Source organism: Vicugna pacos, chromosome 4 (genome assembly GCF_048564905.1).
Source record: "Vicugna pacos chromosome 4, VicPac4, whole genome shotgun sequence".
Classification (NCBI taxonomy): domain Eukaryota; kingdom Metazoa; phylum Chordata; class Mammalia; order Artiodactyla; family Camelidae; genus Vicugna; species Vicugna pacos.
Window position 1 is genome coordinate 67,218,894 of NC_132990.1, and position 17,096 is coordinate 67,235,989.

Sequence of the window (17,096 nt, forward strand, 5' to 3'; positions counted from 1 at the left end):
TTCTAGTGATCAGATAACTTTTTCTTGATATCCCAGAATTATAGGCAAAGTAATAAATAAGAGTTTACACAAGCAACTGTTACTCCTGATTATTACACAAGAGATGATTTTCAGAGCCCCATACGAATGTGAGTCTTGGAGATTCTGTCATCTTTCTACTTGATATGTATTTCAGCATAAGTTTATTTCATCAGTAAAATTTTGCCCTCTGTCCTGGGGCACATTCCCATAATTAAAAATGCAAAGCAGTAAATATTTCAAAACACACTGTACAGGTTTTAAGGAAAAGCATGTTACATCACAACAGAACTTCTTTGTTTTCTCACAGAGATAGTTTAAAATGATGTACCTTATACAGTAACCAACTATGGATACATTAAAAAATCTCAAATCAATATATAACTGCTTACATACAAAGTCAACCCGGACAACATTCCAAGGCTGCATTAAGAGATTCAGGATCTCACTAGGTGGACGTCTTTATTGAGATAAAATGTTGCCTGATTTCTCTATTCATTTATTAAACATATGTCCAAATGTGAATCAGAAAAACATCAGAAATGCAAAAGCAAAATGAAAAGTTAAGATATTGTAGACCAACTCCTTCCCAATTAAACAGGTTGGAACACCAATGGTGATGTGAGGGGGTGGCCATCTGTCAGTACATAAAGGGCCTTGTGTTTGCTGACAAAGACATTGCTCAACCCACATCTGGCTCCTGCAGCCAAATGCAACCCTCACTGGGGCAACTCCCACTGAATTATATGGGCAGAAAGAACAGGGAGATAAATGTTTTAAAAGCCAGCTGTTCATTCATGGACATTAGATGTATGAGAGAATTAGGACAGAACTGAGTCCACTTTTCTTTTCTTTTCTTTCTTAAGGGTACAAAAACAATAGATTTATTTCATGAAAACTTTTTTCCATTTACTCTTTTTTTGTATACATATATATATATATTTTATTGAAGTATAGGCATTTTACAATGTTGTGTCAATGTCTGGTGTACAGCATAATGCTTCTGTCATACATGAGCATATATATATTCATTTTCATATTCTTTTTCATTGTAAGTTACTACAAGATACTGAATATAGTTCCTTGTGCTATACAGTATAAATTTGTTATTTATCTATTATGTATATATTAGTATCTGCAAATCTCGAGCTCCCAGTTTATCCCATTCCACCCTGAGTCCACCTTTCTACTTCCATTTCTTTTAAAAAAGAGATCAAGGAGGTCAAGATAAAAGAGAATTTGCATAGGTATTAGGAGATCAGATTGTTCACCTCATTGTATAATCTTAGGAAATCTTTTTTCTCACCTCTCTGCCTTCTCAAAGCATAACCTACATGTAAGGCACATTTCAGTTCCCACCTCCTCTGGGAATCTATTCCTTATTATTCCTGGGGTTTTTTCCCCACTCTAAGCTACTCTATTCAGAAATTTAGCATGTATTTATAAACTTCCTCTAATATTTTCAATGTCTACTAAGCTAAAACTAGGATTAGTCCTTCCCAAGAAGAGTTATTTATACATCATGAACTACATAATAGGGAGAAATTCCTATGAAATATCAAGAAGTCAGCACCACAGCATCAAAGTTTCTTATAATACTCACTCACCTGGCTCAATATCTGAAACTCTGAGAAATTCTGATGTATACTCTAGATCAGGACTGCATATGTTCCCATCTCAACTCTTATTAACGGGCTACTATGTCATAAGTTAGGCAAATTACCAACTTGCAATTCTTTTCCTGTATAAATGAGAAAAAAATAATAATAGCACCTACTTGATATGGTTGCTGTGAGAATTAAATGAATTACTACATGTCAAGGCCTTAGGATAGTGCCTAGCATGTATTCAATTAAGTTCAGCTATTATTATTCAAAAATATGAAGTGTCCAATTTTAAAAGGTATAATAGGTTTCTTTATGAAAGTGGAAGAAAATAAGGCTAAACTCTTCTTTTATAAAGAACACTTTCTTTTTCAGCCTACCAACAGAAACAAACGCCCCCATCCCTACTCATCCCCAAGCCTGCCTGATTTAATTCTCCTCTTTTGTGAGTCACCAATGCTATTCCTCACTTAAAAAACAAACAAACAAAACTAGATTCAACTACTAGGGTGTTACTGAGCAGAATCTAAGTGCCAGTTACAATGTAAGCAGGTATACACACTCACATTCACAGACACATACATACACATACACAAGTTAATTCTCACAAAAATCCTTCATGTTATATATATTAATCCTATTTTACAGATGAAAACACTGAGGCTCAGAGAGGTCAACCATCTTAAGGTCATACAGTTAGTAAGTGGATAAATCAAGAATGGTAGCAAAGTCTACTAATTTCAGATTCCACTTCCTTCCTACTACAAATCACACTATTTGCCTATAATTTCCTTTTTCCCTTAACTCACCAACATATAATTTATAGCAGAGCAAAACAAAGAGATGTTTCCTCATGGTTCACGCATATGTTCTTGCCAAAGTACATAGTCCTGAAACTGCCTATTTCTGTTCCTCTAGTCTCATGTCAGTTTAACTTCCTCTCTGGTAGTAAGAAATGCGGTGCTTAGAGCTGGATTTAGAGCTTCCATGCCTTCCTTCTAATGACTTTCTTTAAGTACAGGTTTTTAAATGACTTTTGTTAGGCACTGCTTGTTCTGACAAATTGCCTGACATTCTGAAATAATACTGTTTAAAAATTTTGTATTAAATATTACTCTGTAGTAACTCATAGAAAAGAACTATAGATTTATCTCAAATTTTTAATATGCCTATCCTTGGGGCCAAAGACAATCAAGAAATAGAGCAAGTAAAAGAAATAAAGATTAGCAGGAGCATGGAGGAAAACTTATTGGAAGAGAGATCAAGAAACTGAAAGGCCAATGCACTGTTAGGATCATCTATAGACAGTGAAATCACTCAGAATTTTGACAGATGCAGTAACAGAGAGACAACAGTGAGCCAGGAGGGAGAGCCCTCTGGGAGCAACGATGAGGAACAAGGAAGGCATCTATTCCAACTCCAAGTCCAGACGTAAGAGAAGTGAGAGAGTAAAAACAGCCATCACTTGTAAGGGCTGCAGGGGAAGCAAGGTCCTTCCTTGGAAGATGTAGAAGACGGTTGGTTGTAAAGGATGTGAAAAAAAACTGACATACTTTGACATTATGCAGATAGTAAAAAATCATATATTACTTACTTTTTTAAAAGACCTATAAGGATAAAAGAACCTATCAGGTACACATAGAAAGTAGTCCATGTAGAATGGATAATAATAATAATAATAATAATAATAATAATAATAATAATAATATAATATCTTCCACTACTGCCTTGCATCAGTCATCTTACTGAAAATCAGATATTCTGCATAAACGCTAACAAGGAACCTATTTTCCAATATTTTAAATGAAAAAAATTGTAACACTTTACATGTTAACCCAAAACCACCAATCAACTTCCTAAACTGTAACTAAAACACAATAAACACACACACAGTAAAACACACACCTGTATATGTCTAACAAATCCCTTGTTAGGATGTAAAAATGCTTCAAACATCACTTCCTCGTCAAAAACAATTCCTATGGTGGTTAAGAGTTGCTTCGTACGCAGTGACATGCTGCACATCCTCTTTGTTGACATGTGGTGCACTTTATAAATTGTCTCCCCGAGATTCTGAAATTCTACCAATTATATTTGGAATTTAACATAAGACGTCTCACATATTATTTTGTTTACAATGTTGTATAGGGCCTTACTGAGTTTCTGGGACATAAATATAAATGTTTCTTATATACTCATCAGCCAAAACACATTGAATTGAGTACATTCTAAGATATCTGGTGTTAAATACCAAGAGGCTTTCCACTAGGAAAAACATTAACTGTGAAGTCATTCTGCTTCACCGAATAAGCATTTGTTCATTGTATTTGTTCAACTGGATTGAACAGCAGATTTAGCTTGTAAACTTAGGCAAGTTAACTATATTCTCTAAACATCAAAATTCTCACAAAGTAGGAAAATAACCATGCTTTCTTCAAGGGCATTTTTGTGAAGATTAAAAGAGACGACGCACACACAGCAGTTAGCACAGTGCCTTAGCCTATAGGACGTGCTCAGTAACTGGTCACTATTACTACTTTTATTGTCTATCTAACAAGTACAGATTGTAAAAATTTACACATGCCTTATCTTGCTTGATCCTTAAGACAAAACAACTCTATACAGGAGGATGATAGGACATGGTTTATCATCTCCACCTCACAAATGAAAGGACAAATGCTTAAAAAAAAGTAAAGGGACTTGACCAAAGCTACATGCTTACCAGGCAATACCCACCATGACTGGAACCCGGAACCAGGGGTTGGCAAACTTATTCTTACAGAGCCAGACAAGAAGTATTTTCGGCTTAGAGGGCATACGGTCTATGTCATAGCTAGCCAGTGTGCCCTGCCACTGGCTGCCACTGGCACAAGAGTAGCCACAGCTAATGCATAACCAAAATGGGAGCATCTGTGTTTCAAAGATGCTTCATTTACAAAAACAGGCAGTGGGCTGGATTTGGTTCATGGACTTGGTTTACAGGCCCCTGCCCTAGGCATGTGAATCATTAGTCCAGTGCACCTTTCCACTACTTCACAGTAACTACCTATTTTCAGAATGATGTTTTAGCCTATGTCACTTAATGAAATTCATAGTCAAGGAAAAGATAAATCAAAAATAATTTGTAAAAGACTTATGAAAACAGTAAGATATTACATAAATATTAGTATTACTTTTTCCCTTTTGCTCCAGCTTCTAAAACTTTCAGTTCTCTCCTCATTTCTTTCTCCTCCAATATGGTAGTTATTTATCTCTCCAAAAGTACCCAAGCAAATGTGTTTGCAGAATCTTATTCTAAAAGAAGTAGTGGACAAGCCACTAGATACAAGTTGAACAAACTTATGCAAATCTCATCTTTTAAAATGGCAAGACATGAGGCTTTGAACTTCTTTTCAAAGGAAAAAAGAAAGATTCCGTATGCCATTCTGGAGTACAGAAGGTTTTTAGAGAAGTGAAAATACTCTGTACGACTTTATAACAATGTGTATCTATGTCATTACACTGTTATTCAAACTAAGGTGAACTGTGGGCTTTGGTGATTATGACGTGTCTGTATACGTTCATCCTTAGTTTAAAAAAAGAAAAGTACCACGCTGGTAAATAAAAGCAACGACTATGCATGTGGGTGGAGAAGGGGTATATGGGAGGTTTCTGTACCTTCTTGTCAACTTTGCTGTAAACTTAAAATTGCTCAAAAAAAATCTTAAAAACAAGAAGACTCAGGGTAGACATTTTTGGCAAATAAATAAATAAATAAATAAAATGGCAAGAAATTTATGAACCTTTAGTATATAACTTGTGCGGGCATGTTTTCAGGTGAGTAAAGAGAGCAATGGTATGCAACTATTATATTCACCACCTCAAATAACAAAGTGATTATCAGTTTTCTCATTTTGGAAGTCATATGGCATGGTAATAAGGACACTGGACTTCGAAGACCAAATTTGGAATTCCTTCTCTACCACTTACTATCTTTGTAATTTAATAGCCTACATAAAGGGAGTTGTGAGGATTTAGACAGTTAACTAAAAATACTAAGCACCATAAACGTTGATGATTACTGCATTTGAGAGTATATACTTCTTAACCAACTTCACTTCTGTATTTTTGATAGAAATACAGTTATGATATAATACTATACAATGTGATTTATAAAGCATCCAAATATCTATTGTTAAGTATAAAGAAACTTTTCTGCCAAGGAGCTAAAAGTTCTTTTAAAATATTCCCTGGTTAAGCTAACAATATTCCTTTAAAATTAAAAGAAACCAGAATTATTGAGTGATGTGTGTTGGATATTTTACATAGATTCTACTCATTTATCCTTCACAACAACCTTGAGAAGAAACTGAGGCTCAGAGAAACTAAATGACTTGCAGAAACACAGAGCCCCTAAGTGGCAGCAGATCTTGGATCCACACGCAGGTTAGATTGATCCTACAGCTCTTGTCTTTTCATTAGTAACACTGGCTCTTCAGCTTTTTGACATGGGGTCTACAAAAAGCTAAGTTATCGCACACAAGGTCAAAGAATAATTACTTTCAGTGCAGTAGAAGGCAAATTCTCAGATTATGGGGCAATCTGAGAATTATGCTCTACTAGATTAAGTCTCCTGCAAATAATTTACTATTTTAAAGGTAATTTCCAGACAATTTCTGCTTAATCTAGTTTTGGTCCCCCAAAATGTACTGGTACATAGAGTGAAACCAGTCTTTTTTCATGCTAGTTAAAGAAACTAGGATATTATCCAGTTTAAGCTTAACATGTGCAAAGAAACAGTTTTAGAATTTTTATAAGAGAAAAAATAAACCAAAAACAAGTTTCCTGAAACTCCAATGGCATGTTAATGAATCTAACAAGAACATTTTCACTGGAAATGCCTGGAGTTATTGCTTCCAGAAAACAGATTGCTTCCTCAATATTTTTTTCCATGAAATTCAGAGAAATTATCACAAAGAAAAACTGGTGACCCAGGTGCTTTTGAAGAACTAAGTCAGTAAATTAGAAGCTTTTTAATCTTGACATTAAATACACAAAGTGATAAAATATATATGAAATATTTTGTATATCTGTGGCCCCTCTCCTGCTTTATTTAAGCCAGTTTGGTCCTTGAGAGCAGGGGCCTTTTTCTTTTGATAAAGTAAAGTTAACTTTACCTTTGACCTCTGCAGCTTACCTGTTGCAGAGTTCGCTGAGGGCTCCATGTGGACTACAGTCACACGCTAGACAGAGCCCGGAAGTACGATTCAGGTAAAAGGCCTCCTTGCAGGTTTCACAGCGAAGACCCTGATAACCTGGCCGACACTCACACTGCCCTGTGGTCTGGTTGCAGCGAGCCACATCCAGGCTTCCGACCACAGAGCAGTTACATACATATTCTGCAAGGAAAAGAAGGAAAGAGATATTATCAACTGAGATTCAATGCTTTCCTAATAAAATGAACTCTATTTTATTTTTCTTAATAAATGTTCACGAGAAATTCGTAAAGATGGATAAAATTAATCCTAGTTCAAATTCACTTTCTATCCTAATTTATTTAAATTAAGAATTATACACAGTAAAGTATATAAACTACATTATCTCTCATATAATTATAAAACTAACATTCTCGATTTCCTTTCTGGTACTCTTCATCTTCAAGCCTTCTTACCCTACGCTCCAATTTGTGGGTGGGTCTGTATAGTATCAGTTTTTCTGGATTAGAAATCTCCAAAGGCAGGGCCTATGCTTACCTACAAGGCACGGAGAGCACATGCTGGAAATGACAACATGTTAAATAATAAATAATCCCATTGGATAGCAGCAAAAGCCTAAGGCTCAGATGGTCGACTGTGGGAATTTATACAGGTCAGACATGATCGTGCTACAGCTGGAATCATGAACTAGTATGTTCTTTCCAGGAAGAAATGAATGGAGAACAGAAACTTTAAGGTGAGGAAATGAGTAATAATTCCCAGATGAGAATGTTTACAGGAGGATCTTGATCAGTAGGTTAAAATCAATCACCATTTGCATCTCTTTCCCAAATTAAAAGATTTAGAAAATAAACATTTCCTTTAGATATATTTCAAGCAGTTCTTCGAATGAAAATATTTAGATGTCATTGGCTTTAGCCTCTTAATGCAGATACATTTAAAGGTCACTTAGGATTTGTTTTCAGTTATTATTTACACTCATTTTATTGAAAATAACATATTTTCAACTTGTTTGACAAAGTATCAACATGAGACTTTGTAAGCATATGTAAAACCATGTAGTTAAAATCAATTGCACATAAAATAAAGCCTTGTACATACTTTAGGAACAGCCACCATTTCAAAATAAGCTATAAACCTTGGTTTTAAAAGCCCAGAGGAATCTATGGTACAAATTATACTTCTGAATAGGTAAGGAACTATATACAATGGCATTATACTTACAGATAAAAGTTCAGCTGCTTGAAAAAAATATATAATTTTTGATGATTTTTTTTAAAGTTACTGGATAACTGCAAATCCAGAGTCTTAAATAGAAAGTTGTAAAGAAGTTTGCTTCTCTGTTCTGGGCAAGGAAATTAACCTTTAAAACCCTTCATGTCATCACAAGCAGCTGATCTACACAAGTCAAAGGATTCCACAAAGATATTTCCACTTGGCCACCTCTTGGCCCACACTTCAGTTCCTAACCTTTGGTGTCAGCTTATCTCCCTGCTCTTCATACCTCTTCTAATTGGTAAATATACCAAATGAATGAATGAATAGAGAGAGAGAAGATGATTTATTTATGTATGTGTATTTTAAGTTTGAGTGGTGAATTAGTTATAAAACCCAAAAGGAGAATTCTGATTTCTTCAGTCGTAAACTTAGGAATCAGCTCCCCATATTAATCAGGATTCTTATTGCTACTAGGCTCTGTAAGCATGGCGTTTCTTTGACAGTTACATATTTTCACATTATATTATTTCTAGTTTCTCTGTGTGTGTGTGGTTTTTGTAAATAAGGAAGCCATGTTTAGTGGTCTGTAAACCTGCCAATAACAACTTCATGGCAAGACCTTCACTCCACTAAAAATGACCAGAAAGCTAAATATAACATAATCTTCCAAAACCTGGCATAATTCCAATATACATCCAGTTCCTCCTGCTGGACCAATTTCATCACAAGTTAAACCAACCAAATTATGCTGGTGTGGGCAGAACTAGCTCAAGAAAAATGAACAAATACAAAACTCTACAATAAGGATTGAGAATTGTACCCTGTTATTTCCTTACCAATGTACGTCCATCTGAAATCTGAATCAGTGTTCCCAACAAATGAGATAAAATTAGGTTAACTGTTTTAAAAGAATCAATTCTAAAAGAATCCAATTAATCTAAAAACTTTGAGATAAAAACTAAGTATGTTTTTTCAATAAAGTCCTGTGGATAAACCTTCAGTACTAACCAAGATCGTTGGTTATTTATTTGTATAGAGCTGATTCAACCTCTTCATAATCCCCTGAACATACTCTTTTTAGTCCCATCTTTGAACCTTAACTCACTCTGTGCTCCTTGGAACACTATCTTCTCTCCACATATTCAAACCTATCCCATATTTCAAGAATCAGCTGGAACTTACTCCTCCATAAACTCTAATTCTATTGCCCCTAGTGTGAATCCATAACAACATCTACCACCTAAAAGTCTCATAGGACAATAATCTAAAGAGGCAGTAAAGTGAAGCAGACATGAGCACGGACTACATCGAGGCAGACACTACAGGCTTATATCCAGCTCTACCACTTACTACCCTTACGACCTTAGGCAACTGAGTTAGCCTCCTTGGGCCCTCCTTTTCTCATATGTAAACAGAACATAGGATAGTACCTATAACACTCAGCCCCAGCACATAAACTGGAAGTGGCCTGCAGTGCCGAAACAATTAATACAATAGCCGGAGGAAAGGGATACCAAATAAAGCAATTTAAACACAGGTTAGATGTCACAGGCCACAGCCTTTTTATTCCCTGTGAATGAGATCTGACAGCCTGGGATGGGGTTTACTACCATGACAGTTTTGGACAATATCTGTGAAATGAATTAGCATCCTGACGTTCAGGAATCCAAGCTGTGGGTCATCTGGGTAGAGGAGAAGAGGGTAATCCTTCATATGCCAGGCTTTATGCTTTAGCAATATGGGTGCCTACAAATACAATGATGAAAACAGAAGGGTTTAGGACATGGTTTCAGAGAGGATTAAAAAGAGCATTTATGTATTATATGCCCTCGGTTCTAATCATCCTAACAGTAGTGGAGTGAATTGCAAATATTTCAGCGAGAGGCCACGCTAGTGCTAGGATAAAGTACCATCACCAGGAAGGTGATGTATCAAGACAAAAATACACTATCTCACTAACATTCCTCCTCAGATTAACCAAAGAAAAGGAAGTTGAAGTGAAGTACATTAAGTACCAGGGAACACATGAATCTTTTCTGCTTGGAGTTCAGAATTCAAAGCCCTATCTCGGTGTTTAACCTCAGCTGAAATGACCCAAATTAAATGAATAGTATGAGCAACAGTAATAAGTATAAAGCACTATAAACATCCATTCAGTTGTGTCAGGATAGCTTGTTAGCCTGTGAGCAGAGGAAACTCTCAGCCTTCACAGTGCCTGACATTCACATGGAACTAGACAGGAGTTAATACAGAAACAATATAATTTACTAGGAGACTGGCAATATGAAAAAGAAGCAAAGACAAATCAATGGATAAAAGCAGTGGGAAGGACCGACATCCAAAGACAAGAGATGAAGTGCTGACTTTTTAATGAGGTTGAAACTTAAGACACGAGGGCGGCACAAAGGAGTCTGTGACATGACTGATGGTAAGTCACTAGCATGTATGTTAATGGGAGTGAAACGACATGAGGAGGACACAAAAAGCTAATCACAGACAAGCTTAAATGAAATGCCAAAAGGCTCATTTTGTTGCCTAGGAGTAAACACGGAATAAACTCTCTATCATTTGAATACCAAGTTTCCTTTCAATGCCCTATAATTCGTAGGAAAACTCTACAGAGAAATAATCAGAGAAGAGTAACATATATATTAGTGGAGATATATTTTCTTTTTGTTTGGGTTCTGAAAGGCAATGGAATACAGTGATTTGAACCCTGAAGAAAAATAAGAAACTAAAATCTGGTGCCAAACTGTCTAAAAATAGAAATATAAAGGCCCAGAGAAGAGACAATAAATGGGTGTTTTTCTCTGAGACCTTGAACTTACGGGATGCTTTTGATGTAGAGTATCCAAAGCAATCACTGCATCTAAATTAAACACAGCACTTTCTCAAATGTTCCTCACCAAGGCCAAGAGATGAAAAATTTCAGCACTAACTAAAGAAAAGAGAAAGAGTAATTTTGTTTAGAAATCCCGTAAGTCCCCTCTTTGTGCACAAACACCTGTCCTGGTAAGAGGTGATCTCCTTGAACATGTTAAAGACCTTTTCTGGGTCTTTCATACACCTACTTAGTAGGCTTCTCCCTGTGTTCAACTTTTAACCAACTCATGTCTTCAACTCAGTTAAAAAAAAAAAAAAAAGTCCATTACATTGTCTAGAGAATTTTAACTGTGTTTTGGTATCTGTAGCCACTTTGACGGGAGTTTTTAAAAATACATTACTTGTAATAATATGTCCTAGTTAATGTGTCCTTTGTCTCTCTGTGCCTGTTTTTGAAGTCCTTTCTGAGTGCGGTAATTAACTATGATATCTGGAGACTAAGGCAGTTTGGTACAATGTGTGTTAGCTTTCTGCAGATAAAAAAGAACTATAAAAAAGAAGTGAAAGATTTGAAGAAGAAAGTGAAAAAAACTGTGTTCTTAGTCAATTTATGATGCAAATCTCAAAGAAATGTTAATTGATAAAACACCTCATTGCTAAGTTAAAATGATTACGAAACAAGTATTGCACTCAAGCATATCTACTGAAAAAACGCTTGAAAATATAAGTAATAAAGAACACTCACAGGAATCTGGTTCAGGAATATTGCCTGAAATTCTATCTACAGCCTTTTGCAAAATTGTGGAAATAATCATTGCAAAACTCAATCTCTGACTCCTTTTCATTCCTCCAACAGTGATTTCACTCTTGCTTTTCAGTACCTTCAGATATTGAGAGAATATATTTTTAAAAATCTATTACGAATACCAGAAAAATAAAAAGAAAGAAAAACTGTTCATGGCTATTCCAAAACTCTTCATTCTTCCCCATATTCAGAAGACATATCAAATGTACTATAATATTGATAGCATCTCCTATTCAATCTCAAAGCAGCAAAAATTAGAAGATATGTATTTAAAATGTATTAAGACTCATTACTTAATCTTATAATGAAAATTTCAAATATTAAAATTCAGTTAGTAAGTTTAAAATTATCTGAAAATATACATTTAAATAAAAAATAAGAACACTTTAGTAGCTCTTTCAGGAAAACATAATCACTTCATAAGGTAGTATCTGGAGGTCATTCATAATTATGGAGAAATTGAATTTCTCTGCTTATTATTAGACGGGAATAAGCTGATTCCAGGATATAAAATATTTGAGAAGCTTTATGGACTGACATGTGACAAGAGTCACGTCAGCACTCATCACACTAGAAAAACTGTTACCACTTCCTGCTTTGTACCCTAAAGCTGAAGAAAAAACACATCTTCCCAACTTCCCAGGGAATAATCTATTCTTCTACGTTCTCCTTTCCCCCTTCATTTTCCTCTATTAACTGTATTCTAATGTTAAAAAGTTAAATGAGACAAAGAATATAATACAAAGTAGGTATGCAATATAACAATAAATATTTTTAAGATCTGGTCACACATTAGATCTTCACTAGAACATCAGCACTTGGTAAGTATATACACAGAGCTCTGATAAAGTTTATTTATTTATTCATTCAGTCAATCGTTCAAATTCTAGGTGCAAAATGGATATGTCAGTTATTAGAGAGTTTGAACGATAATCTGGCCTGCAAAAGTAGATAAAAGCAGTTCTATTCTCTACACATGTAATGCAACCATTATAACAACACCTACTGAATGGAAGTCGAAGAGCAAATTGCACATTAAGAGGCAATGAGGTATCCAACTATTAGAATGGCTCGAATTAAATTAACCAAAAAAACTGACAATATCAATTGCTGGGAAGGATGCAGAGCAATTGAAACTTTCAAAAATTATTGCTGTGAATGCAAAATAGTACAGACACTTTCGAAAACAGTTTGACAGTTTATTACAAAGTAAAATATACCTTCATCATATGGCTCAGCAATTCCACTCCTAGGTATTTGTCAGGGAAAATGAAAGCCTATGTTCCTACCGAAACTTGTAATAAAGTATTCATAGCAGCTATATTCATAATCACCCAAATCTGGAAACAACCCAAATGTCCTTCAACTAGTGAACCAGATAGACTGTGGTACATCCTCACAATGGAATTCTACTCAGCAATAAAAAGGAAGGAACCATTGACATGCAGGGATATGGATGGATCTCAAATGCATTATGCTAAATGAAGACTAGACTCAAAAAGCTACGTATTATACGATTCCACTTACATGATGTTCTGGAAAAGGCAAAAAACTATAAGAGCAGAAACAAGATCAAGGGTTTTCTGGGAATTAGAGGAAGAGCTAACTACAAAAGAGGAGCTTAAGGGAATTTTGAGGGCACAGTGAAACTGTTCTGTATCTTGACTGTACATTTGTCAAAACTAATAGGACTGAATACCAAACGAGTAAATTTTATTGGATGTAAATTTAAAAATTAAAAAAAAAACTTTTTAAAAAAGCAATGAGGTTTTACTAAATTAGATTCTTAAATTTTGCTAGAGTGAAGCGTTGGTATACCACAAGCAACTATTTTAGATAGATTGTGGCTAAGTCAACATGGGACTCAACTAATAATTCAGTCTTTTTCAAAGTTAATGTTACAATTAAGACAGCAAGAACTGATTAATGTTTCAGCTGATTACTTCAAAAGGAGTTGTGGAATATTTTAGGATTTAAAATGCTATTTACTGAGATTAATAGATACACATTACTATATATAAAAAAGATAAACAACAAGCACCTACTATACAGCACAGGGAACTATATTCAATTTCTTGTAATAACATATAATGAAAAATAATCTGAAAAAATATATATGTATGCATTTATGTGTATAACTGAATTGCTTTGCTATACACCTAAAACTAACATTGTAAATCAACTACACTTCAATAAAAAACAAATTTTTTTAAATGTTATTTAATAAAAGAAATAGTCTTTTCTTTTCCCTTTGGCTTCAACTTAAGCCTTAGACTGTAATTGCTCCTGTGTCAAATGAGGGAGAAGACGGAAAAAAATGAAAGATAAAGATGATAGGGATTCCCATTCTCTTTTCGTATACAATTTCTTATTTCCCTTTGAGAGTCATCGTTAAAAATCCTACTTTATTTAAACAAAGACCATGAAAATGACTTTGAATCTATCCAACATAAAATTTCATCCTTTTTCACAAACCTAGGACAGCATCTATAAAAACAACATCTCTTCTGATTTTTAAATTGAAAAGAAAAGGAAAAGTAATTGTCAGAAACAAGAATAGGAATAATTAATTCAAACTTCTGCCTGTACATCGAAAGAATAGGAAAAAAACCCCCAACAAATTATATTGTCTTGACTATAGGCCTCATCTCCTAAATGTACAGGGTATTTACTTCAAAACGTAGTTTTTATTAGGCCCATATTTCATCTTTGTGGGTTTAGAGTACAGGGATCTCAGAATTCTAGGGAAAAGGAATTATCAACAGAGTTCTTATTTTTATAAAAGGTCTTACTCTAGCATAACACTGATACTCAAATTACATTTCACGTTTATGTTATGCCAGTGTAGGGTCACAAATCTTTGCAAAGCTGGGAAACTTAATATTAAAGTTGATGAGTTTTTGAGCTAAACCAGGCTTTGTAGAAATGTGGAAAGTTTTAAAGCTACCACTTTTAAAGAAAGCTTTACCTTTTAAAATAAAAATATATCCATTAAAATTCCCAATCACAATTCACTATTGCAAAACATTTCTTCTACTTTATGGTAGACATATGGGGGGGGAGCATGATATAGGTTTTGTAGAAAAATTTCTGTCTCATGCTTTAAGGACCACGTTGTTGGTACTTGTCCCTGGATCACTGCCAGTTTTCCACAATTCAAAGACAATTCATCTAATTAATGAGACAAGGTGGCAAGTCCTGGGAAAGGTTGTAACAACTGCCTTTTACTATTATAGTAACAGAGATGACATTACCAGTTATTGAGCACATACTGCATGAATATCAAACACCACACTAGAAAAGTGACACACATAGCCTCCTTTAGTCTCCACCACAGTCCTGTGAGGTAGGTTCTTTGAATGAGAAAACTGAGTCTCAGAGAGATGAAAACAAATCATAGAACTAACCAGTACCAGAGAACAGACTGGAACTCAAACTAAATAACTCCACAGGGCACGTCTTTTCACCATGAGAAGGTTCTGCCTATGAAAACAAGTAGTAAAAACACAGGACAGACCCAGGACACCTTAAAACCAGAAGTTGCTGCTAATTAACCAGCTCTGTGACCTTTAGTAAGTCTAACTGCTCTGTGTTTCAGTAATTCAATCTATAAAATGTGGATAATTCTTGCCATCTGTCTATATGAAATACTTAGGTATAAAGTTAAAATAACATGTATATGGTCTTTATTCTAAAAACTACAAAACACTGATGAAAGAAGCCAAAAAAGATCTAAATAAACGGAGAGGCATACCGTAACAATTAGATCTACAGATTCAATGAATCCCAATCAAAATCTCAGCAGGACTTTTGGGTAGATATTCAAAAGCTAACGCTAAATACAATAAAAACAAATAAATGTGAATAGCCAAAGAGGGAAAAGGTTGGAGAAGTCTCAATAACTGATTTCAACACTTAATCTAAAGCTGCAGTAATCAAGACAATGTGTTATTGGTGAAAGAATAAACACAAAGGTCAACAGAAAAGACAGAGAGCTCAAGCACAGACCTTCACAAGTATCATCAACTAATTTTTGACAAAGTGCAAAGGCAATTCAACGGAGGGAAAAAAAGCTTTTCTCAATAAATGGTGTTGGAACAGTTGGACATCTCTATGCAAAAAACTGGGGTGGGGAAGCAGTTCCTGGAGCAACAAAAATAATTCTCAAATCGGTGACTTAGAGCACCTTGCATTTGCTTTGCGCTTGTGAGTCTTAATACATTGCTCAAAGTCAAACATACAAGCTTTAGTATTTGGGATCTGTTTATTTAAATTCATTCTTTTAGCTAAAATAATACTGCTAATTAGTATTTCAGTATCTCGCTAAAAGAAATGTACTGATTTAGGAGTCAAGGGTTATGGATATGGATTATGCTAGACTGATAAACTGCTACCTGAACCTGGGCAAATTTCTTTTCTTTTTGTGTCACCATTTTCCCATTTGTTTGCATTTTTCAAGTCTTTAAAAAAAAACCTAATTTTGCCATTTAATAAGAGTTAATTGCTTACTTTTTGACAGTGCATTTTATTCTGTCAAGCCACTATCAAATACAGAATAAATCAAATACTGCCATATATGGTTTGGAAGAATAACTATTCTATCAAACTTTGAATTCATATGAGATTTTTTATTTACAACATTTTCACAGTATCCTTGAGTTTAAAGGGAGGTGAGGAGGCGGGAGGGGAGCAAACACAGAAAATGTATTTGAACACGTGAGATCTGGCTCCAGGCCATAGTAGAAAGAGATGATAGTAGAAAAGAGTCTATGAAGTCAAGGGACCTGGGTTCAAATACTGACATTGTCTATAAGCTCTATGATCTTAAATTTCCTGCCCTCTTTGTAAAGACTCTTCATAAAATTGAAATAGTATCTAACTTACAAAGGTGTTCTAAGAATTAGAGGAGACAAGGCAAAGAAAACACCTATGACAGCGACTTCTCTTTCCCATCCTACAATTTTATTATAAGTAATCTTTTTGGCAAAGCAGCATTCTTAGATATTAGTACAAATTGCAAAGGGATCATGAGCGATCTCAGAATGCACTCAAATTACCCTAAACAATTTCATTAATACCTTAACTTTGTAGCAAAAGAACAGAAGGTAAGAAAAAGAAGAAAACTTCAAATACTGCTAACTGCTTCTGAGGTTGGGACTAACCTTCGTGTCTCTATTTACAGAGCACAGCTGAGCAACTTACAGGCTGGAACTATTTGCTGATTATAATACCTGGAAAATGAGTTCAGAGAAAAGGAATGCAAGGAGAGCAAGAGTAAAGGTCAATTAAAAAATACTATCCTAAGGCACTCAGTGATGCAACCTAGGAACTGTTTCCTAACTTTCAAAAAGCGAAGGTGGGTCCCATATATTAATTATAGTTTAACATTCATCCCCAGCCAATTTTTAAACATATAATTAAATGAATGGTTTG

The 17,096-nt window shown here is 34.8% G+C and overlaps 1 protein-coding gene across 1 annotated transcript in view; it reads right to left on the reverse strand.

The window, feature by feature from the left end:
* Window positions 1-17,096, reverse strand: part of MEGF9 (multiple EGF like domains 9) — a 74,821-nt gene that overhangs the window by 31,432 nt on the left and 26,293 nt on the right. Inside the window, exon 2 of the mRNA XM_006205618.4 lies at window positions 6,799-7,000. Within this exon, the coding sequence (XP_006205680.2) occupies window positions 6,799-7,000 (202 nt within the window). The remainder of the gene's footprint in view (window positions 1-6,798; window positions 7,001-17,096) is intronic.